At 50.1% G+C, this 22,733-nt stretch overlaps 1 protein-coding gene across 1 annotated transcript in view; it reads right to left on the bottom strand.

Annotated features, from left to right (window-relative positions):
* LOC133351310 (N-acetyl-beta-glucosaminyl-glycoprotein 4-beta-N-acetylgalactosaminyltransferase 1-like) overlaps positions 1-22,733 on the bottom strand; it is a 110,226-nt gene that overhangs the window by 70,626 nt on the left and 16,867 nt on the right. Inside the window, exon 2 of the mRNA XM_061566410.1 lies at positions 1,475-1,680. Coding sequence (XP_061422394.1) covers positions 1,475-1,680 — 206 coding nt within the window. The remainder of the gene's footprint in view (positions 1-1,474; positions 1,681-22,733) is intronic.

Raw genomic sequence — 22,733 nt, 5'->3', positions numbered from 1 at the left:
CAAAATGCGAGGGGCAACGCGATCCTCCGGGAGCACCGATTTGGATAACCCCGATTTGGTTCACGCGCGGCTGGCCACAGCTTGTAAAGCGGCCGCAGGAAAAGCAATTAGGAGGCTCGCTCATTATGGTGTCATTTGAATTCCCGGCCACTTTGCGAGCGCGCGCCGTAGGGCGAGGCGGTGGCGGCTCCGACCACGGCGCCGCGTGGCCGGGCGCGTGGTCTTTAAAACCGCGCGCCGCTTCTCAGACATCCCAAGTCGTTAGCCTCGTGGTAATTTTATACAATTTCCAAGGGGGGTTTTTCGTGTGACGCTCTCTCGCTCTCCGCAAAAATTATTTTCAATCTAACTTGTTTCCCCCCGGGGGCAAGGAAACATATGCATACATATGACGCATTTAAAACAAAAAAAACGACACCGTCGTGCGAATAGAATGAATTATACATGGCCGTCAGTTAAACAGCAGGTTTTTAAATACCATTTTTTTCGCTGTTAAGGCTCACTGGGAGCATATGCAGCACCTTAAATACTGAATAAAAACACACATGCAGACACACACACACATGGGGCATGGTCACGTGCAACATTGTAGTCAGAAAATGCACTCTGGCGGCGTTTCAGATAAATATGCGCTCTCATAAAATCTTATTACCCCGAGAGACAGAAATAGGAGAAACAAAGAACAGAGGGCAATTCAGAGACATTATACTGACTGAAAAGAAAAGTAAGTTGGATGGGGCAGGGCACACGATGGCGAGGGGGGGATGATGGCCCATGAACAAGAGTGGTGACAACCAAAGGAGAGAATAAATTCTGAAATCGCATCGCAGCCCTGCATCGTGACAATTCTTCGGCGGTGGTGGTGGTGGTCGAGACTAACGGAGCCACGGCGGTGGGAGCGAACCGCACGTGGAAGGACGACCGCCGTCCAGATGGAGCGATGATGATGATGAGATCGGTTCACGAGCATGAAGGGAGATGTATAGCAACATCGCGGGACACCGAAGGATGGAGACGACCCTCATTCAGCAGTGGATATATCACGGCTCACAATGATGATGCCGATGAAGAAATAAAGAGAAAATACAAAAGCAGCGTGCGACGAAATCCAAACTGAGTCGGCGGCCCAGTGGGGCACAGTCCGCTCACGCTCGCACCCAAAGGTCCACATAAGGTCCCAAAAGTGGAAGGTGAATGTCGCACTCACGCGCGCTCCGCGCGGTACCGCATTCACACAGTCACGAAGTACCAAAGGTCACACGCCCACACGGTCGGCACGGTCGGCACGGTCAAATGGTCACGCAGTACCACGGTCACTCGGTCGCACAGTCACATGGTCGCACCTCCTACTAGGCAAACCTAGCCATTACGCGCCGCTGCAAAGATCCATAAATCATGGCAGCTACTCGACGCACTGCATAACCCCTGCAGCCCCCGCCACAACTACAGCACCCCCCCCTCCGCCCCCACCCACCTGTCTCCACGCATCCTCCTCGTAGTCCCACTCCTCGGGCGCTGCCACCCCCCTCATCCAAGCCTCCTCTGGGCCCCCCTTGGACAGCTCCCCGCGCACCTCCCCGTAGATGGGGGGGTCCTCGACATCGCCGGCCCCGGCCCCCCCCCACCGGGAGCCGGTGTTCTTCGCGTCGCCCTCCGGCCGCCCGCCTCGTCCGTCGGGACCTGTCGGGGGTGTCGGGCGTTCCGTAGGAAGAAACGACAGCTCAGGGGGGTTTGTATTCACCTTCTAAAACGTTGCCACTGCCACCGCCGCCACAGCGTTTTGGTTTTTGTGTCACCGGGTGAAGTGTCCTCTTGGGACTGCTCGTGGAGCAGGGCATCCTGCCCCCTCCCCCCTCGTGACAAAGAATGGCCCGCAGAAGGTGATATCACAGAACTGCTTCGGAGATCTCCTTTAGGTGACCTTTAATCAACTTTACAATGCACTCTGATCGAGAGGTGATTGTCGCATGGTCGTCAAAAACAAGTTTATATTGTGGAGGTTTTCGTGGTTGTGCCGTACGGGTCACCGACGTGTGTTTTGCTTCAGAGTAGATCCACATTCACAATTTTTAAATTTACTGTTTGTAAGTGTGGGTATACAAATTATTAATGTGCGAGTTTACTCTCCAACACACCGGTGTGCTGAAGTACTCACTAATTGGCAAGTTTTGTGCCAATTGAAAACCATTACCGATTGGCTGTGTTGGGTGGAGGGGGGTCCACGACACATTTACATTTCCATAATCTCCAACCAATTGTTCACGCTCACTGGCCGTGCAAATGAATCGGTGCTCTGCTAAAGTTCCGCCACCTTGCCGTGGTAACGATCTCTTGCCAGGCCCACGGGCCGGAGACTGCTCAGTGCTCTGACTCAGGAGCCACTTGGCCACATCAACGCGGTGACCTTCACGTTGACCTTTGTCATGCAGAGACTGGTGCTAACGAACGACTGAGACGATACAAAGATAGAACAAATATTCACACACACGCACCCCAACACAAGTAAAGAACAAAAGACCCATTCATTATCCGAGTTTTTGTAATTGTACGCCCCAGTGCAGCCCATGAATACAAGATAGAGCTCATCATTCCCGACAATTGGAATGGCAGATTAAATGGCACTAACCTGCTATTCAAAGACATCTTCAGTTGTAGCCAACGTTGAAACGCAAGCACCTTGCGCACTTGTCTGAATATTTACAGTGAGCTCGATGTTAACACACGTGCTAATATCCTCTGCTCATGTCCAAATCACCATAGACGGAGCTCCATCTCGTGAGATCTCAAAAGCTAAAAATGAACCCAACCTGCTCAGTACTTGTGTAATGTGGGCGTAAACGGCCTCGCGGATATGACGTCACGGGGGGAGGAGTTAGGTCACGTGGGAGAGAGGGATCAAGTCTTAAGGGGGAGAAACCGGAAGAGACGGGATGGAGTTGGGGATTGGCATAGAGTGAGGCCACGCAGGGCGGAGATCGGAGAGTGGCGAGATCGCCACACGGGGAGTGAGACTCGGCACCGTCGGCCAGCGGTGACCGAGCACGGAGGGACGAGCAGCAGCGGGGGAGCTGCTGTGAGGGCAGCCGGAGGTCTGCACGGGGGAACCAGCAGCGGTGGAGCTGCATCGGAGTGGGGAGAGGCTACGGGAGCGAAGGCAGCATCGAGCTGCCGAGCGGAGAGGCTCTGAGCGAGGGCCGTGTGGGACAAGTGTAAAGGAACCCGAATAAAGGACAACGGAGACAGACATCAGGGCTTGCCAGGTGTTGCAGGCGTGAGGCTGCCATCAGTGGCCAGGGGATGACAGTGCTGAGTGTCTCCGGGCTCTCCAGTTCCCTCCTCCCATACAAAGCCAAACTCTCACTACTCTTGGACTTGAATAAACATATTCTTAGGTTTTTTCGGTAAAGTCACGTAGGTAAAAAATTAAAATTAATAAAATTAACGGTTCCACGGTTCCACCTGAAGACGGAAGCTTGTGTTGCCTCCGAAACGTCGTGATTTTTATTTTATTTTACTTTTATTAATTTAAATTTTTTACCTACGTGACTTTACCGAAAAAACCTAAGAATATGAATCCTTGCATTCACGAAAGCTTCAAATCTTGAATAAACACCCAAAACGCACGACCCCTTTGAAGTACTCTGAAATTCGGTGAACATTTATTGGCATAATCTCTTTAAGTTAATATATATATTTTGAAACAATAAATGCACAAATTATTACATAGTAAGTTAATTAAACTGATGATAGCGCTGCTTTGAATATAATTAAGCACCTGTTATCACATTACTTTTTTTTTACCTTCTGTCAGCATAAACAATTCAAGACTAGCATAACACATCGCACAATACCAGGCTGAATTACACATTGCACCCAGCGCCACCGTGATGAGTCATATCCTTCTGCCTTTTCTCTCCCTCTCCCTACCGTTGAAGGCTGTCGCCATCTCTCTCACACACACCTCTCTCTCACACACACCTCTCTCTCACACACACATCTCTCTCACACACACATCTCTCTCACACACACCTCTCTCTCACACACACACCTCTCTCTCTCACACACACACACCTCTCTATCACACACACCCGCAATCCACCGAGTCAGCGGTGGGCAACCAGCGGCCCCGCAGGTGTCCCGCGGAGCCCCAGGTGAAGACGCTGTCTTTCCGACAGCCCTGTTCTTCACCTGAGGACCGCTGCTTGCGTTGTGGCCGAAACGTCGTGAGAATTGCATTTTATAATGTTTCATTTTTATTATTTTATTATTTCCCTTCTACGTGACTTTACCGAAAGAACCAAGAAGATGAATCCCTGCAGTCACGAAGGCTTTAAATCGAAGCTTTCCACAACATTTGCTTCCTAGGTATTTGACAGTTTAGAGAATAGCCTTTGGCTAAACATTGCAATACATGATCCTCCTGCAGCAAAGTAGTCAACTTGGATCAATCAATGGCACTCCGATTATCATCAACTTAAATTTGCATGTGCAATGTATAAAGGAGTGATGAAGGGTTGAGTGATGAAATCAGCTCATCTGCAGGAGCTACACAATCCTGATTTGGACATCTGTGAAGAAGAGCTGTATAGCTCATCGGATTCCTCCAGGTCCGTGGAATACGGTGACGGCTTGGCGAGGGCTTCATCCAGCAGTGGATAGACCATGGTTGCTGCTGCTAATGGTGATGGTGGTGTAGGTGCACCATCAACACCTTTTTGCGGTGTGGGTCACAAAGCTACATGGCAGCTCAGTTGCCAGGAGACAATTTTCTTTTTTGGTGAGCGTTCCAGACGGCCTCGCGCGTCGTCGTCCGAGCAATCACGGCGGCCACGCGCAGCAGCAGCGGCGTGCGGGGGCATTCCGCTGCGCAGGAAACACGACCGGCACACGGAGGCAACACGCTGCACCCGGACACAATTACGACGTGCGATCGTAGCGCGAATTCTCTGCGGTGCCGAAAGGATCCCCCCCCCCCCCCCCCGGGTTTCCGGGGGGGCACCGCCAAATCGCGCACCGGATTCATTACCGGTCTCCTTTGATGCGCACCGACCGAACGAGCGATCGAGAGCAACGTTTTGCGCGATGTCTCCCGTCCAACGCGCCGCGAGAATCCACCCTGGAATGAATGTGGAACGGCGGCGCTCGACATTCAGTGGTGGTCGTGAGCCAGTGGTGGAAATTCGATATTCACATTGGCAGGAGTCACGAGAATGTATGACACCCACAGTAGGAAAACATTAACTGAAATGAATCCCGAGTGATAGCTAGGGAATGGGTTATGAATGGGAAGGGAGATGAGATGGAGGTGGCCTGGGTGGCTCGATGGTGAGCTCGTACCACAGAGCTCCTGGGTTCGAATCCAGGTTTCAGCCACCCGTGGCTAATTCAGTTTCACAATTGTAGTGAGTTCAGGGTTACAGCTCAATAACAAATGATTGGACAAAATACTTTGCAATATTGCAATAACTTTTATCTTAATTAGTCAAAAATCCCATTTCTGGAATTTGACTACCTTACAACAGAATATTTTCTACAGCAGAGCATGCGGGGAAATACAGAAATACAGCGTCCCAAGCGTGTGGATTAAAAACAGTTGATGCAAAGGTATTCTCGGTAGATTTTCTACAATATTTGCTTCTGTGGGATGTCCTCCAACCTGCCGATCCGCCCATAGTGGACATCTGTGAGAAAGAGCTTCAAAAAGCTCACCGTATTCCTCCTCCAGTCGAAATAATGATTCTGACCGATGCACTGCCCTGCAAGACTTTCGAATGGGCGCTTCTCATCTCACGACGTCACAGCGACTACGATAAGCACCGTAGTTGAAGAAAAAAAAATTTGGGAGGTAAAAAATTCCCGTACATTAAAAAAAAAATCCCAATTTGTCAACTCGAGCTGTCGGGAGGCTTGCCAGGGTCCAGTGGGAACAAAAGCGCCGCGTGGGGCCCTGTCAGCTGTGACGGGTCCCGGGGGGGGGGCCGAGCGGTCACGCATGGGTGGGGGGGGGTGCAAGTGGCTCCGAGACAAGCGCGCTCTTCGTCGTCGCGCTCGACGCCGACGCTCGACGGCAATTAGCCCCCGCGCTAATCATCGTCAACCCCGACACACGCCGGGCGGCCACCTCACGTGCCCCGCCGTGAACATGTAAACGATAGCTAAAATTTAATTTAGAATTTCAAATGAAATGAATGCCAACCACGGGAGCGGTGATGAAAAAAACAACAACAGGATGATTCGTGCATTCATGTGGGGGGGGGCGGTGGGGTCCGTTTCTGTTTCGTTTAATTTAGTTAGACACTCGCGCAAATTATTTGTGCGGTGTGCGGTGGGCTCGTATTTAATTAATCTTACATCGTAAGCGAACGAGCGGTAAAGTCAGGCCCTACATTTCTAATTACCTGCTCGCTCGCGAGCTTACTCCGTTCGAGCGATGTACATCGCACCAAAGCGTACACACACTTCAAAGAGCACTTGCTACAAACTGAATTCAATATGAATTCTAAAGAGGGTAAAGGCGCAACCCCGCAATTGCTTGAACATGCCACTGCTGGAGGAAGAGCCCTCTACTCGCGAGAGCCTCAAGTGTCTATTTTGGCAGACTCGTTCACACTTTATCACAGGCGCCACGATGGCGAGATGTTAACTACCTCGCCTGGTATGCAGAAGGCCATGGGTTCGATCCCGCCCCTACGCCTGTATATTTGCAATTTGCGTGTCTCTCCACCCTGTGGTCACGTGGATTTTTCTCCGGGTGCTCCGGTTTTTCCACTCCACATTAAGAATCAACATCACGAGTTTGGAGTAATCGGTTGTTATACATTTCCACGTGGCAAGTCACTTCGTTGAGCCATCATTTTTGACAGCCAGGTGGCTTCTGAAAAAGATCTACATAGCTCAGTGGGCCTGAGCTGGTTAAATAAAAAAAGAAAGTTTTTTCAAGTAGTTCAGTCATCTTTTAAGGGGTGGGAGTACCCACACTTTACCCCGCCACACGCGACCTGCCGAGATGATTAACTGTGGTGCAGCCCATTTAGACTGCTGGGAAGGACAAATGCGGGGCCATTTCAGGCACCTGCCCCACACCCCATCTTTCCAACCGCCGGAGAGATCGAACCGGCGACCTCTGCCACTGCAAGTGCAGCAACGCCGACCGCTATACAACAGCAGCGCGAACCCAGACTTGGCGCAAGCCTGCACACGAGACAATCTCCGGGACCATGGCCGAGATGTCGCGAATAGGCAGCCTTTGAGGACGGCCCGATTTAGGGAAGCAGAGCATCTCACGTGGACGGCCGGGCGTGCGTGTGTGCGTGCCTGTGTGTGTGTGTGCGCGCAACTGTGGGCAGGCTTAGAGATAAATCACAAGCTTAAGGAGCAACGGCAACACATTACAAAGTAGCCTTCGCTATGAAAACCGCAATTCTGGTGCAATTTTATTTTGGTAAGCTGCGCGAGTAGCGACGAAGCCAAGGGCCTATCGCAGCCCATTCCCGCTAACCTTGACGGGCGCGCGGCGCAGGCCAGCCAATTTATTTTTATTTGGGAACGTATTTGCGCTCGATATCTCTACCCTGATGAATACATCTCATTCACCGTGCCGCCCTGGCTACGAAAAAGATAAAGAATTAATTCCGCGAGATGGGTCTTGAAACAAAAAGTTTGTCAAGGATAGAGATGCTCGTCGACCAATACCAGGATTCGGTGGGATTTTGACCGATATGTCTTTTTAAACAAGACAATGTTTTTTTTCTGCGATAGGGTTGCTTAAAATGTGTCTTATTCCCCGCCCCTCCACTCCCAACATCTTATTGCAATTGCGCTAAAGGCCTCGTGTCGCAGAGCGGCCTGCAGAAGAGGCCTCACACCAGACTCTTTCCAAACGAATCCTTCATGTGATCGTTTCATTCCTTGTTTGTGCAGTCCGTAGTTAGCGGATCGTGACGTCTCGTGGCAGGTGTGAGTGTTGGCTATGCTTGCACACTAACCTTGACTCAAAACATCGCAATGCACGAGGCTGCCAGGTCTTTCTCGCCAATGTTTACACACACACGCGCGTGCACGCTGCGAAGGGAACGTACAGCACTTAAAATGGATATTTAAATTCTGACGCCTAGAATTTAGCCAAATGAAGCACAAAACTACATTTTGGGTTGCGATGGGTTGTTTGTAGAGCCACTTGCTGACACCATCAACTCACTCCACTTGAGAACCCGGCTTAACTACAGGCGGTTGAAACCTCAATTCGAACTCAAAATATCGGCGACGCCAGCTCAGCGCTCTTGACCACCGAGCCACCAGGCCCAGCTCAAGATGTGGCCGCTATTGTGCGTCAACACTTGCTACTGCAGCATTGATGAATAATGACACATTTTAACTTGTAACGCGACGTCGCACGCACTGTTATTCGCTGCTCACTCACGGACAGAGGGAACGACTCGGGGAGGAACCAAAGACAAGGCAGCAGCCAGGCGGTAAGCCAGCAACAAATCCCCCTCCCAAGCTCTGCAGTCCTCTATATATAAGGTGTTATTGGCTAATGAATGACCGTTTACATGCAGGAGGGGTCCGTATTAGCTTCATTATCATTGTAAATAAACGGGACTGCGACATGCGCTTCTTCAGAACGCTGGTGTTAAGACGCGCAGTATTCCCTCGTTATTCGCGAGGGAAGTCTGCAATGCAAATATCACAGTGAATGAGCCGAAGTTATATTACGAATAAGAGTTTCAACCCTTTATCATTCCACTGCTGGACGAAGACCTCCCCATGCCGTGTCGGTCGCGTGAGAAATTGAACTTCTTGCCACAAGGATAAATCAACGTTAAGAAATTCTATTGTTAGGCATGGTAAAACGTTAATGAGCTATATGCCAATGTCGAGGTCTGCTAGCCACGGGAGGGCTTCAGAAAGAGTTGGTGTAGTTGTACTGTCCTCCTCCATTGAAGGAGGGGCAAGGCCGCAGTGGTTTCCTCCGTGGTCCAAAGTTGGGGTTGCGTGGCCACACCGTGACTAATTTACGGAACCCTTTTTGGCAGTGTCAAGATGAAATAAAAAAGGGCATTACCATTTCTGGGAAAAAATATAAATGCTTAACATGTGGCTGTGTCATCATTAGACCTCCTTTGCCAGTACCAAAATATAATAATAGGGTTTTTCCCATTTTTTCTGGCAACAAATCTGAAACCTTTTTACAAGGATTCATGTCTGCATTAACCACAATACTTGTAGTCAAAATGCATGTTCGAGTTATGAAGGAGATGTTTGCGTATCGGTCTGCTGAAGCTGCTCTGATGCGGTCGATGGTGACATCACCAGTGTCTTCAAGGAGGAATGTCAACACCAGGGGGGTGAGATGTTTTACTCTCGAATGAGGCGTTTATTCTGGACGTCTGCATTGTTCATCTGTGAAAAATAATGTTTACAGCTCATCAGAGTCCTCCGGTAGAAAAAAATATTCTGATTCTGTTAAGCAATATGTTACCTGCAGCGTAAGTTGGCACAATTTTTCGGCCGATCATTGCACAATTCAAAATGAAGTTACATGAACATTAAACCGGTATCATCATCTTCATTATCGTCAGAAAAGCATTGGCGAGGAAGAGCTGGCAGCCTCGTGCGTTGCGATGTTTTGAGTCAAGGTTAGTGTGCAAGCCGAGCCAACAAATACGCCTGCCACGAGACATCACGATCCGCTAACTACGGACTGCACAAACAAGCTCATGTTCGGGGCAACGTACGCTCACAACAGCAATGAGGTGTTGTGTCTGACTGAAATGTTTGCCATATGGAGCGTTATGCCATATCTGGATTGTTTTTGCCGAATAAAAGTAAAACAAAAATTGCAGTGACATAACAGGTGCTTAGAGTGTTTCCAATTCCGTAACTATCAGCAGTTCCATTCGCGTACGCCTTGTGAGTTTTTGGCTCCGAATAATGTGCACGTTAAATACAGTTATAATTAATGATGAAAAAAACCTCAATGCCCATGATATTCACAGAATAGCCTCCCAGTCTCGAGACTTCTTCAGAATAGTTCTCCATTGGACTGTTTGGTCACTGCCATTGATGAAACACATACGAGAAGGAGTGACACTCAAAGATCCGCACAGATAGATTTAAGCATCTGCTACTATAATACCTGCCCGTGGCTCAGCTCACAGCCCACCTGCTATTCCCAGGAAGTCTCCCATCCAAGTACTTACCAGGCTTAAATCCGCTTAGCTTCCAAGCCCTAACAAGACTGGGAGCATTTGGGGTGATTTGGCTTTCAGTTTTTAAGTTTCATTTATTAGGTACGAGCTTTACTACCCGGCTTCGCCCGGGACTTGGATTCACCATGCCCGGCCGCCTTTGTCTCCCCAGTGGCGATGTTCACACACCACACCAATTACTCGTTTGAGGCCGAGTCGATCTAGGGAAGGCCCAGGACCGGTTAAAATAATCGTCACCGGTGGTGGCCGTGAGCGGGAATCGAACTCGGGTCGTCGGGTTCGTAGCGCAGCGCACCCCTCCCCTCATTAATAATCATAAGCGGGTGACGTCACTCCACATGCCGCACCCCTCATTAATAATCATGAGCGGGTGATGTCACTACACATGCCGCACCCCTCCACAATAACCATTAGCGAGTGACGTCACTCCACGTGGGGCAACCCCCCCCCCCCCTCATTAATAACTATGAGCTGAACAATTTTTCTATTGAATATTTCAGATTTACTACAATAACACTCGTCCTTGGACAGGCAAACAAGCTAGTGAGCTATATTAAACTCTTTTTCAGAAGCGATCTGGCCACAAATGATGAAGCCCGATGAAGTGGCTTAACATGTGGAAATGTATAGCAGCCAAACACTAAATGCACGTTGATTTTAAATGTGGAGGGGAAAAACTGGAGGCCTCGGAGAGAAAAAATCCACGTGACCACGGGGAGAGAAACACACAAACTCCAAATATAGAGGAGCCAGGGTCGGGATCTAACCCACGACCTCCTGTTGACCAGGCGAGGTAGTTAACATGTTGCCACCGTGGCGCCTAATTGTGTGACCCAGCGACCCTCGCCTGCACAGTGCTGGATTACAGGCCACGTGATTAGCCGCCGTCACCACCACCACCACGCAGTGATCCGTATCGGCCGCAGGAGCAGTGTGTGTATTTGCTGCGCATGCAACCACCGATGTCCCCATGCAGATTCGTGAGCCGAGAGCTCATTTCCAGGTGACGTGCAGTGGATTGGGTTCATGGCCGGTGTTTCTGCGATCGCATTCCAGCGCTTCCTGTGATTTTTCCTAAAGTCCGCGGTGGCCAGAACCAGCCACAAGACGTGGGGACGTTTTTATTATTTTCCCCGAGGTATCGATTCAATCCTGGACGGTTCTTTCGTGGCATCAGTGATTGGGGGTGAATAGTAATGCCACCGGAGGCCACACTACATTCACCACAATGTAAGAAATAAAGAATAGACTCTTGCTTTTAATCACGAGAATGGAACGAGACAATGTGCCCAATTGCAACGGCGTGAATCGCAGCACGCACAGTTTGTCCGCCTAATCGTGCGTTTGTTCTCGGATGTATTTCACAATCTGATTGCACGGCCTGCCAGCATTCTGAAGAGCAAAATCGCCTGCAGCCTACCCAGTGGTTTTGTTGTAGCCAACAGCGTCAGTGGCAAATGTTCCAGTGGAGAAAGTCGTTCGCGCTCGGAATTACATCGACAGGCAGGATTGGGGACACGCGCGTAAGTTAGCGACGTCATCACACCGACTCTTGAGAAAAACAAGCGGGCTTGGACAAAACACGACACTGGAAGGGTTGATAATGCAGTGTGTTTTAAAAAGATGGACCCAATTTCTAAGAGTGGCAGCCCAAGGGAAGACCAGGTGAGCACACACGAGGCGACATACACCCAGGAGATGGAGTGATGAAATCAGGTCTCATGTGCAGGACCTGGGTGAATTTTTGCATCGCAAGACTGAGTGATGGCGGTGACTTGGGGGGGGAGGGTGGGGGGTGCTCATCCAGCAGTGAACAGATCATGGCTGGACAGCTCAGGATGATGATGAAAGTTGCTCCAGTGGGCAGTTGCCTCCCTGCGCGCACGCTCGCAAGCAGAGCCAGTCGAAACCGGCCTCCAGTGCTTGATTGTGATGCCTGCTGCTGTTGTTGTTGTTCAATAACTGGCGCTGTTACGCAGACACGAAGACAATGACTGCAGGGACAAAGCGCAGTCCTTCACGAGTGGGTGGTCTCCACTTGCAAAAAACAAGGGGGGGGGAAATTATGCATGGGCATGGATTTGCAATGCCTTCCGCCGCGCGTTTGTTCTCGCATGTATTTAATCAGCAGCACGACAAGACGACAGATAGCTGTCAGGGGAAAAAACTTTTTTTTGTTGCATATTTACAAATCGCCCTTCTTTTTCTGGTTCGTGCCTGCAAGTTTTGAGCAACCGTTCTGATGATTTTGGCCGGTTTCGAACTCGGGCAAGACCCCAATGCAAAAACACAACCCGATGCAAATGTTCGGTTTCGTGTTGGATCGACTCGACTTGAGAAATATTGCGTCCCCTTTATTACAGACCAACGGCCAAGGGCTCGTGAATTCACGCTTTCAGCTTCAGTTGAAAAGCACAACAGCAAACCCCTTCTCACCATTTCCACTGGCCCCCAGCCCATGCCCGTAACATCTGACCCCCCCCCCCCCCCCCCCCAAAGCAGTGGCCTCCAACCCCAAGCGGAGACGGTGAGAGCCCTCTTTTATTTCCCGGTTCACCAACAAGCTCGCCTCTGCGGCCTCGTCAGCGTGTCGGCGATGTGCGGCAATTCTCAGGGCGATCCTCGCGAATGGGTGTGCATCACGCCCGCACAGTTAGCACCAATTGCTCAGCGGAATGAATATTGCCAATTACATCGTGACTGCATCTGTAATCGTGCGCTGGTGTTCTTGTTGCGGTTGTCCGCGCTAATTACGATATTATCTCAGTGAGCAGGGAGCAATCCACGCCAATTTACATAAGCGCTCAGCCCTTTGTAATGTCGAAGCCATCCAATTACTTACCAATAACTTGTCCTGCTTCAACGTGCGTGCATTTATACAGACGCATGGAGGTGCTTAAGACCAGGTCTGGCACAGCCTGTGTCCAGGCGAGTTGCGTTGTTCATCACCCGCCACGAGCAATCCACTGCTGGATGAAGGTCTCCCCGAGTCACCGCCTTCGCTTGCGGCAACGCGACGTGACAATCCAGCGTAGCGCTACCCCCCCCCCCCCCCCAGCACCTGAGCCGATTTCATCGTTCCATCTCCACGACGGACAACCCTCTCGTCCCCACAGCGCGACTCCCTCTCCCTTAGCCGAGTCTGCGGGACGGAGCTGCCCGGCCAATTCGCTTCGGCGGACAACCATTACGGCGAGCCCGCGGGCACGCCGGCAGGCGGTAATTCACTCGAGGCCGGGTCGGCTCGCCGCTCGTCGGGACACCAATTAATTGTGGACAGGAGCTGCGCGCCGTGGTCGCCGGCGTCACGGACGCTGGGCACGACGCAGCACAGGAGCGCTGCGTGCGCCTCGACACGCACGCAGCGCTCATCCTCGCGCGGTGAAAAATGCGAAAGCGCCCGATGAAGAATGCCAGGGAGCGGAAACGTGCCCTCTCCTGCGGCTCGAATACCTTATCACTAGTGTTTTTATTTCCGCCACCCCCCCCCCCAAACTCCTCGAACGCTCTGGGAGTGAGTAAGCGGAGCTCAACACAAAAGGACAGCAAAAAAAAATCCCTTTACCTGCGTCTGGAAATAATACTGCAAAAGTCATACGTGCGGCACAAGAGCGTTAATGATTGTTTGGCGGAAATTAATTTCCGCTCAATAAAAAAAAATCAAAGAGCTGACACAAACGCGCGAGAGCGCACGCGGCGTGGACGTTTGTTGTGTTTTCACGTGAACAAATGCGCGTTTAAGTCCCCAGGCTAACAATAGTGTTTGAGTTGGGCCCCTTTTAATAAGGCTCAATGCAATATTAACTGCGCTTTACAGCGAGCAAATGAATGTTTAATGAAGAGTTAGAGAGCACAAACAGCGTGTGGACCCCGCTGCCCCACCACCTAATAAGATCTGCTGGAACCTCGCATCACCTTCACAAGAGGAGAACACACGCGCACTGGGGCTCACACGAGACGTAAAACAATTAATTGGCGATGCTGCATCGGCAGTGGTGTACAATCACAAATAATGATGAAAAATCAACACATCTATCATTTACACTGTGGCTCTTAAAAGGAGAAATTATGTAAGGCAATATTTCGGGTCAATATTTATCACCTTCTATTCTGCCACCACAGTTAAGAGGCTTATACTGGTAAGAACCTCCTGGTTACATCAGCCCACAGGGGATTATTGTGTCCGTCCGTCGTGCATCCAAAAATGGGAGGGGTGGGGCTGGGTGGGGAGGGGCTGGGTGGGGAGGGTGGGGCAGGGTGGGGGGTGGGAGGGGTGGGGCTGGGTGGGGAGGGGCTGGTCACCCCGTGGTGCCCTTATAAAACTCAACGTTTAACCTACTCACGCCGGCTTGTGCCCGCCCTCACAGTCATCCATATTTGCGGAATACACCACGTCGCCGTTGACCCTGGCCATTGACCGAGCAACCCAACGTTCCTACCAGCTCCCTCCGCAGGAATGTGTTTCAGTGTCGGCCGCGTGATGATGATACGGCATGGACTATTAGCCTGGCGAGGTCCTCGAAAATCTCTGAACAAGGTCCATTGCCCAAAACGTCGTCTGTGATATATTAGTTCGCAAACCGTACAAATCGTAGATTTACGGTTGCGTGTACACGTGTCATTACGTGGCCTTGCTGCCGCGTGTGTCAACCGACAGCCTGGACAGCCTTGCAAACGAGATTTTCTATCTCAAGGGACGTTCCGGGTGAAAAACTCTAATGGTAATAATAAAAAAAAACACACCCGTATTTTTTTTTCTCTATCCAACCTGAGGACGATTGCTTGTGTGGCGATCGAAACGTCGTGATCTATTATTTTTTCTACCTACGTGACTTTACCGAAAGAACCAAAGAGTATATTGTATTCCTTTTAAGATAGCGTTATCGACGACTGCGTTGAGGTGTTTCGCACGTGTGAAATGAAACGCGGTGACCACGTGCAAAAACTCGTCACGAGTAGTATTAATCATAATAGAGTGGGCGGTGGGGATGGGCAGTTCAATGCGAGAAACCGGCAAACGTTTCGCCTCCGCAAGCCGTGCGAGTCAATGGGACCGGCGCAAGGCGGCGGGAGGTGGCCCTCCTTTGTGCGCGAGCCGCGCGTTTGTTCTCCGAGCGGACCGGCCGCACACTCGTGGACACTGCCCGGCCCGCCGTGCATCACGGCGCTACTCGGAACAGCCGACGACGCTACTCGGAACAGAAGACGCGAGCGCGCGGCTGCCTGCTGCTCCTCCTGCTGCCGGTCCCCTAATGAAGAGCTTTTATTTGACTCCAGCGATCCAAATGAATGGCGGGACTACGTCGTTCGCACAAAGGTCAAGACGTCTTGTGTCTGGATACATAATAAGAATAGAGTAAGAAGAAATACACAAGACGGATTTATTCCTTTGCGATGTCAAGTGATGCTAACACGACGATATTTTTTTTAATTTAAATTTCCAATCTTGAATATATCTCGGGGCGCGACGACTCGGGAGGAAAGCGAGGAGCGGCAAGACGGGCGATGCCCCACGCCCCCCCCCCCCCGGCAAGGGCTGTGTGATGATGGAAGCCCAATTCTATGGACGTGCGGTGCAAATATAACGAGCGAGAAATCCCGACGCGCGCGTGCGTGCGACCATTTTAGATCGTTGATATGTAAACTCGGAGAGGCGCATGTATCATCCCACCACATCATTTCACCCCCAAGGGATTTTTCCTTGCCAGTGAGTGCGTGCGTGCTCGCGTGTTCGACTATCCACTCAAGGCTCTTATCGCAACGACGACTGGCTCGGGGTGACGGTACTCACCTAGGCTTGGTACAAAAACAAGTAGGGACATCATTGGGACCTCATTTGCCAGAAGAAAAAATATGATAATTTTTTTTTACCCTTTTATCTGGCAACAAAACTGACACCTTTTTTTACAAGGAGTCATGTTTGCATAGACCACAATACCTGCAGTCATAATGCAAACAAAAAACATAACTCTGATAATGTATGCACTGTCCTTGAAGTTGATGACGCCTTTTGGCGTCATCTGGTCCAACCCACGTGAGACTAGGCTCTAAGGAAAGCTGTCTCGGGTGTGGACCAATCAACTTCAAGGACAGTGCATACATTATCAGTTATGTTTTTTGTTTGCATTATGACTGCAGGTATTGTGGTCAATGCAAACATGACTCCTTGTAAAAAAGGTGTCAGTTTTGTTGCCAGATAAAAGGGTAAAAAACCAATTATCAAGTAGGGACATATCACGGAAACAATAATTTATCTCGCAAAACCAGAAGGGGGGAGAACTACATTGAGATGCAATGTCTTGGGTGGTGCATAATTAGCACACAAACCGGGACTTCTAATATCAGGGGAAATCGATGTCTTCCTAGGACATTAAAATACATTTTCCTTCCCCTTCAGTTTTTATCTGGATATACTTGCAGATTTCCCAAGAACAGCTATCTCAGAAAAAAAGAGGATGATATTGGTTCAACTGGGACAAGGTGGCAAGCAGAGTCTCACCATCAGGTCCGGTGAGACCTCCTGCCGCTTCGTAGATTCAGCAACTCGGTGCGCTCACAAACAGCACCGCCGCACGTACAACGCTCTCGGCCCTTACTCATGCCACCAGAGTCGTTTGTTTGTTCCACACGATTTTATTGTGGGTGGTGACCCACAGTCGCACAACGGAGAGTGTTTAACCTTTCCATTCGTGCTTCGAGTATCCGCGTCTGCCAATGCGGTTTTTGGGTTGTGGCCCCCAGAAGCTTCGCGGAGCATGAAAGCTAGGGGATCTTCCTCGTCGCCGGGGTCTATCACAGGAGGTGTGTCCTCATTGGGACTCGCCAGTCCAGGACGGTCACCATTGTACACTGCTGTCAAACATCTCTCTAGGGGCCCACACGTGACACGGGCTGACATCTCTACGTTATACGGACCCCCCCCACGTACACTTGCCTGCAGGCACCAATAATTAAAATGTAACTTTTTTTATTTTGAGGAAAACCCATCACAACAGGGCAGTGCAAAAAGGCCCGAGACAATTGCATTTTACTAACGCCCAAAGGTCCTCCGCTCACAAACAGCATGCAGGCAAAGGCTCCCATCATGCATGTGTAGTGGTGTTTATTCACGCAGACAACTTTGTCTTTTTCCGCTGTGTCACTTTATTTGCAGCATCCCACACCGATGCTCCTCACGTTCAACACCACGCACTCCTGTCGCAAACTCTTCCTCCGCTAGCCTGCTACTTAGAGCTTACTCTCTCTTGCTCCGCTAGCTTGTTACTCCCCGCTCTCCGAGCCTGTCACGGACTCTCTCTGTATACTCTGCTAGCTTCTCACCCCGCTAGCCTATCACACTCAGACTCAAGATTCCGCTAGCCTCTCCTTCGCTAGCCTGTCAACTCCTGCACCTCCAACCTCGCCCGTGCCCCGCAGCGGGGGATCAGCCAACACCGCTGGGGAGGACGAGGTATGGAGGGGCGAGGTCCTGGACTTGTCTTGAATACTGTTCACTGCTTCATCTTCAACCAACTCAACCCCGTTGCTTCACACGTTCCCCTAATATCCCCCTCCTCATTAAGTGCCCTCAGATGGCCCTCATTAAGCCGGTGTCTCTTGCACGTGTTCGTTCTCCCCCTTATCGCCTCTACCTCTTGCCTCTTTGGCGCCTACCCCGCGTTTGCATTTGCAGCCAGCCAATCACTGCCTCTTTCCCTAATTGCTGGCGTCTCTGTGTCTACTGTTTTCCAGGCCACCCGCCTGCACCTGCTTATCCAGAGCAGACCTCACTGTTTGCAATCTCGTACATGAATGCAACTGCTGTTTTCAAACCCTGCGCTAACGCCACTACACATGCATGCATGTCATGTGACCGTCACAAGATTTGAATGCACAACGCTATGCTCAAAGACCCCCCCCCGACACACCCCTACTCTTCAGTCTTGTGGAACCGAGCTTGTGATGCCCACCCCCACGGCCACACAAAGCCACCCAAGCCAGCCACTCTCTCTGGCTCTGCAGGAATGTGTAACCACTTTGGCACAAGAGTACTCGAGTCGTGAACACCATGTTTTGGCCCGACTGCTGTAACTTCAGATTCGTTGTGGGTGGGGGGGGCAAACCGGTCAGACTAGTCCTGGCTGACACAAGAATGTACATTATCTTCAATTTGTATCAATCGTGGCAGTTCATATGCATACGAATGCAATGCATTTCAGACAAAGCGAAGTGTGGAATGCCCGTACAATTAATTAAAACTGCCTCTGCTATTCGGTAATAACATAAAAATTCGGTTCAAAACGACAGTGACTTTTATAGGTTTTTTTTTTGCGTGACCATTTAACAAAGCGATGATTTCCGCCGCCGCTATCATCACCGGACTTGATCTACCCACTTCTGGATGAAAGCCCTCAGCCAAAGCCATTACCTTCTTGTACATTCCTGTGAAGCAAGCCGTACGTCCAGCGCCTGCACATGAGCCACTATGCCCAACATCTGCGGTTGGCATCTCTCCTCTCTTGCGTCTGCTCATGTGACTGCTGTACCTTTCAGCGAGCTCAACTTAAAATCTGGCTTTAAAAAATTAATATACGTCGCATTAGTTGCCAACAAATTTTGCAACGTGACGAAAAATAGTATGCGGTTTTAGTGCCCTTAACATGATCACGTACGATAAATCATCGTGGAAGATTGTCCGAGAGTTTAAATGTGCAGCTGAGATGACCAGCACAGGTCATCTCAGCTGCACGTTTAAACTCACACGGGTCATCTCAGCTGCACTGGGGAGACAAAGGCGGTCAGTTTAGATAACCCGTGCGGGTTATATATAGACACAAGCTAAACACACAAACATTTTTTATTCGAATCATCTTGATGAGTTATCATGCCGACCCCAAACCAGCCATTTCAAAACAGATCCTGCGTGGCAATCAAACACGTGGCCATCTGCACATCGCGGGCAGGGGATTAGCACGCACGCCGCTTTGAACCAGTCAACCAAAATTCGATTCCTGGCCTTGATCAACATCAGTCACGAGTGATATCCCGAACCAGTCCTGAGATAAAGGAGATCGGGCCTTCACCGTGCGGGCTTCAATAGGTGCTCGCTCACATCATTTGCTCCAATGGTGTATGGGGCTACAGGGCGGTTCAACGATTTTGCATTTGAACCAACTGTCTGTCAAAGCCACAGAGGGATCTTCACGTGCATGTGCACGCAGTGGGGAATGGTAGTGCAGTGACAGTACGCGGCGCAATGAACCCGGCAACCCGAGTTCGATTCCCGCTCACGGCCAGTGACGATTAGCTGAACCGGTCATGGGCCTACCCGAGGTCGAGTACTGAGTGCGGCGTGTAAACATCGCCACTGGGGGAGACAAAGGTGGTCGGGCGTGGTGCTGGCCACTCACCCCCTCGTGTGCTGTGCCGGCCTTCACAGGTGCTCGCTAAAAGCACTTGCCCCAACAGCCTGTTGAGGCTATAGGGGCGATCTGTGTCTTTTTTTGCAGGGAGAAGGATCACCGTTCACGCGTGTGCTGTTAGCGAGCGCCTATTAAAGCCGTTTGGGGTGGGGGGGAATCTGCGAGCAGCGTTTGATGTAGAATGGGCTCAGGTGGACCCAAGTGGAGCTCAACACAAACGATGGGAGGGATGTTTGTTGTCGTTGTCCTTTGCGTTAATAATTAACACCAATACACCTGGCCAACACATTTATAACGGGAGTACAAGAAAACTAAACGAGGCAATAAAAAAGGCAATTTTCTCGGTGCGCTGTTAACTGCAGGATGCCAATTCTCGTGGATTGTTGTTTTTGAGCGGATATGTTTAAATACAGGTGTAGCTTTAAGAACAGATAATGTAACTCAACGGGGTTCCTTCACCTGGCTATGATTATTAAAAAGAGAATGTTTGACCAGCTGTCACTGAACAGTAAAACTGAGCAAACTTCGTTCCGATAATCACCCAGCATGGAAAAATGACCTTTGAATTTACAAAGGCGAAACATTTTTTCAGGCTCATGTTTTGGCCAACTGGTCCCGTCTTCAGAGCTGAGAAGAGAAACGCCAGCCTCCTATATTACACGCTTTATCTAGAAGTCAATGCGACAGGAAGAGAAAAATATATACGATTCATCAAACACGTGCTGAGTGAGAGATGCTGCCACATTGATTAAGAAAGACAAGCGGGCATGGGGCGCCCTCATTCACCCTCTGAAATAACTCCCTCTTCGCCCGAGCAGCTTTAGAAACACCCGAGTCTGAAACTGAGGAATAGGGAAGAAGAATTCGACCAGCTTTGGGGCCCCCTCGTGAATGCCACTCCAGAGACCCTGAGTCGATTTGACTGAACTTGAGATGAAACTGACTTCCCCCTTTCCCCCTTCCTTCCCCGAAGAAAAGGGATCTGACGCACCTGCCACAAATCGCCACGGTCCTACACGTCCGCGTTGGCTGTCTGTCCGAGCCGCCCATCCCGCTATGCACCACTTCGCCTGTTGCGGAAGTTGTACAACGGCCGCCCCCCAACCCCCCGTGGTAGGGTAATTAAAAGTAATTTACAAATAAGTATAACCCGTAAAAACAAAGTTTTTCACTCTAAATCCTTTATATGCGTGGCGGCTAGAGTCCTCTCGTCCTCTGGCTTGAGATGGCTGCCACCTATGGGTCAGATGATTGTCTGCCAGTATTAAGCAATTGTTAATTAAATATTTAATTTGTTTTCCCTAAACAGTGTAACATTTTGGAAAAAAAAATTCACGAACATTAATTGTCTCGCACAACGAGTCTGTGTGCAAAATGTCAGCTCGATTGGATCACGGGAAGTGGGTTAAAAAACGACCGAAAGATTTGCACGGTCATAAGCAAGCAAGCAAGCGAACTTAATATAAAGGATTTAAAAAATAAGCGAGCTTGGGGACAGACGTACGCCGCTGGAAGGGATTGGTGGGTTACGACGGCGCTGCAGCGAAAGAGACGAGGCAACGCACGGTGGGGGGAGGACGTCCGCTGCATGAGACGGAGCAATGAAATCAACTCGTGTGCAGCGTGCGCCAGATAGATAGTTAGTTGCACTGCGAGGCCGTGACAAGATGTCGATGGCTTGGGGACGTACCGCATCCAGCAGCGGACAGATCACGGCGAGCTCGTCCCGTTTGCCAAAGCCCATCACGCAGGTCTCCAGTGTTGCGGTAAGATGCTGACGTAAGCCCGTTAAACAGTGGCAGCCTCACCAATGAGGCCAAAATCTGCAGCCACAGGCTGGCCCTCGAGCTAAATCCGAGGCATATTTTGGTGCTGTTTTCCATGCTTGATGCTCCTTGAAAGCCATGAAAGACACACGGGCAAGAAAGCGCTCTGTTCGATGGGTAAACACTCGTCAAATGTCACCAGCACTCCCAGATAAACTGAGTAACACTGTTGTGAGTGGAGTAGTGGCACAGCGGTTATAGCCACCGCACACTCTGAAGACACACCTCAGTTTGATTCCCAATCATGGCTAACATCGGCGTGCGAGTGATACTCTATCTGCATCGGTAGATGGATGGGCCGAGCGTTATTACGCATTTTTAAAAAAAATATATGAATTACGTGGGGCATACAAATTTGATGCAACACAACTGACGCGGGTGGTCATGTGACCCTTGGGGCTCACGAGGGCGGCGCGTTTCAGCAATTCGCACCATTAAAACCACAGTGCCCAAATTGAATCTCTCTCACCTGGGATATAAAATAAAAATTATTCTTTGAAATAATGATTCCCATTGAGGAACATTCTCGAGTTTGCAAGACCAAGTTTTTGTGCAGCTGTGGCACTTTTTTTCACGCAGTAATTCAAAGTAAAAATGTCAGGTGTCTCGTTTATGCATACACAATAAGTTGGTAGTGAAGGCCGTGCAGTATTCATGAACGTTACTCGTACTTATTCATACATCCAGGGTCGCTTTTAGCCCTTAGCCCATGAAAATAAATTTCAACTCCAATCTTGACACTATGTGGGTAAAGTGGAGTCCTCCACAGATACAGTAATGCACACATGGTTAAATGCACACATTTCAGTCACATTGTGTCAACATTGGAGGGTAAATTACTCGGGCCGGGAAGGCTTCATGCAACAATTCAATTATTCAGATAAGACTCTTTACATCCGCGATGCATGCACGACATCATGCGTGTGACAATCGATTATTTCGGGTGCATCCTAATCATGTTCACGTGAAAGCAGTGGACAGTGGCAGTTCCAAAGAGACGGCAACTAAAAACGAGACGAAACAACGCGTCGATTCCGAACGGCCACGATTGTTCGTGCAGCAGAGAGGTGATGGTCGAGAACGTGGCCAGAGGGCGGCAACCAACAGGAAGAGAACACGCGGCCTCCCCGCTCACGCGCAAGGGCGTCGCTCGCCCTCGTTGGAAGCCCTGGTCCGCGTGTGACAATTCCACATTCCTATATACTTATGGTTTGTCGACCCCCCCCCCCCCCCCCCGGCAGAATAATGTTGATTTCGCCGATGATCGTTATAACGATGATGACGACGACGATGAT

Source organism: Lethenteron reissneri, chromosome 37, assembly GCF_015708825.2.
Source record: "Lethenteron reissneri isolate LAM-NWPU_2019-01 chromosome 37, ASM1570882v1, whole genome shotgun sequence".
NCBI lineage: Eukaryota > Metazoa > Chordata > Hyperoartia > Petromyzontiformes > Petromyzontidae > Lethenteron > Lethenteron reissneri.
Note: the sequence above shows the minus strand (reverse complement) of the source record. Positions and strands in the feature narration are given on the sequence as shown.